The sequence below is a fragment of the Pteropus vampyrus genome, unplaced genomic scaffold, assembly GCF_000151845.1.
Source record: "Pteropus vampyrus isolate Shadow unplaced genomic scaffold, Pvam_2.0 Scaffold124, whole genome shotgun sequence".
NCBI classification, from domain to species: Eukaryota; Metazoa; Chordata; class Mammalia; order Chiroptera; family Pteropodidae; genus Pteropus; species Pteropus vampyrus.
In genome coordinates this window covers 2519872-2521969 of record NW_011888905.1, presented here as the reverse complement: position 1 = coordinate 2521969, position 2098 = coordinate 2519872, and the positions used below count along the sequence as shown (strand labels likewise).

Genomic DNA, 2098 nt, shown 5'->3' with positions numbered 1-2098 from the left:
GTCTGCATGACCCACATCCCCGACCCCCCCTTCTACTTGAAGATGAGCTTTAAAATAAGGTGATGTCATTGTGGGCCAGTCAGAAGCTGCTGCTGGTGACATGTGACAAGCGGAGGCTCCTGTAGGGGGGCCTGTACGTGGGGCTGGGATGCTGCCGCAGGGCCTTTCCAGGACAGGGTGACTCCCCGCCCCCGCCCCAGGTTAGCGGGGCACAGCACCAGGGCTAGATTTGTAGGGGTTCCCAGGGGAAGGAAGCCTCGCGTCTCCAGCCTTGGGGTCCTCTGGGGATCCCAAGACCGTGCGTGTCTGAGGCATGAACTGGAGGGATGGGCGAGGAGCTGAGTGCCCCCGGTGGAGACCTCGACATTGCGTGAGGAAGGGCTGCGTCCTGTCTCGCCCATGTCAAGCCCGCAGGGCCCAGCGGTCAGGCTGGTGGTGAGAGGCGGATCACGGGAAGGGTGTAGTGACACCGCAGGCGTGGCACTAATTCCTTAAAACTAGACCGTGCGTGGGAAGAGCCGGGGGAAGAGCCGGGGACCCTCAGTGGGATCCCCGCAGAGCCGGGCGTGGCGCTGACCGCGGACCCCTCTGTTGCAGAAGAAGAGAGGAGGGCGCGGGCCAACGACAGGGAATACAACGAGAAGTTCCAGTATGCGGTGAGTGGCTCCCCCGAGCTGCGGGGTGCAGCAGGGAGAGCGGGCCGGGCGCGGGGCTGACCACGGGGCTGACCGGGAGGGCGCTTGGGGCGGGGGAAAGGCAGCCTCCTCCATAGTCTGCGTCCGCTGCTGTGCTGGATTTTCATGTCTTCGCCTGTCAGAGAAGGGGACACACTGGTCCCCTGAGACTGGCTTCTCTCCTGCCCTGTCCCCCTCCCACCCCCGTGGTTGCCGGCTTTTGGGGGCAGAGGCTTGGGGCGGCGTAGATGGAGGAGGCAGCCTCCGTCTGGTTCTGGTTCTGGTTCTGGGGTGGGGTCGGAGCCGGCCTCATCATCTTCTTTCCCACCGCCATAGAGTAACTGCATCAAGACCTCCAAGTACAATATTCTCACCTTCCTGCCTGTCAACCTCTTTGAGCAGTTCCAGGAAGTCGCCAATACCTACTTCCTGTTCCTTCTCATTCTGCAGGTACGTGGCCCGTGACAGACCCTTTGCAAGTCACAAAGCCAAAACAGTGGAGGAAGAGCAAGGTCTGGGTGACAAGAAGGCACAGGGCGGGGCCTCAGGCATGGGCTTCTCTTTCTCCTTTGCAGCTGATCCCGCAGATCTCCTCCCTTTCCTGGTTCACCACCATCGTGCCTTTGGTTCTCGTCCTCACCATCACGGCGGTCAAAGATGCCACCGATGACTACGTGAGTCGTTCCATCGCCGTTCCTTACCTGGTCCGGCTAGACGTGTGCTGTCTTGGCCGGGTGAGGGGGCGGGGCGGGGGCGGGGAGAGAGCAGATCTGTGAACAGGTGTGCGCAGGTAGTACCCGGTGTTCCGCCGATGGGCTCCGTCCTTCGGGCAGGAGAAGGTGTCTTACCTCTCTGTCTCCTTCCCTTCAGTTCCGACACAGGAGCGATAACCAGGTGAATAACCGTCAGTCTCAGGTGCTGATCAATGGAATGTGAGTGCCTGTTGGAGGCCGAGGGCCTTGGGGACGGAAGGGGTCCCCTGGGGACTTCCGTGGCCCTGACGCAACTGTCCTCTGTCTCCTCGTCGCCCCAGCCTCCAGCAGGAGCAGTGGATGAATGTCCGCGTCGGTGACATCATCAAGCTGGAAAACAACCAGTTCGTGGCGGTAAGGGACCAGCTGCCCCGCAGGCCTGCGGGCGCTTCCTTTTCTTTGGCCCAAAGGGACAAGTGTCGCCGGCTCCAAAACCCGTGGAAGCAACCGTTCCCGAGTGGGAAGCGCTGTGTCACGAGCATGCGTGAGGCCGGCTCCCTTCTAGCCACGCATGTCCTCGGGACCGAGCACAGCGAGGGCGGTGGTGGGGGAGCCCGTGGGGTGTTGGCCGCTCCGCGGGGTCCTCACGCGGTGTTCTCTGCAGGCGGACCTCCTCCTCCTGTCCAGCAGCGAGCCCCACGGGCTGTGTTACATCGAGACAGCGGAGCTCGA

The 2098-nt window shown here is 62.4% G+C and overlaps 1 protein-coding gene across 1 annotated transcript in view; it reads left to right on the top strand.

The window, feature by feature from the left end:
- The window catches only part of ATP8B2 (ATPase phospholipid transporting 8B2), a 12503-nt gene that overhangs the window by 1550 nt on the left and 8855 nt on the right, over positions 1-2098 (top strand). The window contains exons 2-7 of the mRNA XM_023534311.1: positions 598-656; positions 1011-1124; positions 1250-1348; positions 1545-1606; positions 1708-1780; positions 2031-2096. Coding sequence (XP_023390079.1) covers positions 598-656; positions 1011-1124; positions 1250-1348; positions 1545-1606; positions 1708-1780; positions 2031-2096 — 473 coding nt within the window. The remainder of the gene's footprint in view (positions 1-597; positions 657-1010; positions 1125-1249; positions 1349-1544; positions 1607-1707; positions 1781-2030; positions 2097-2098) is intronic.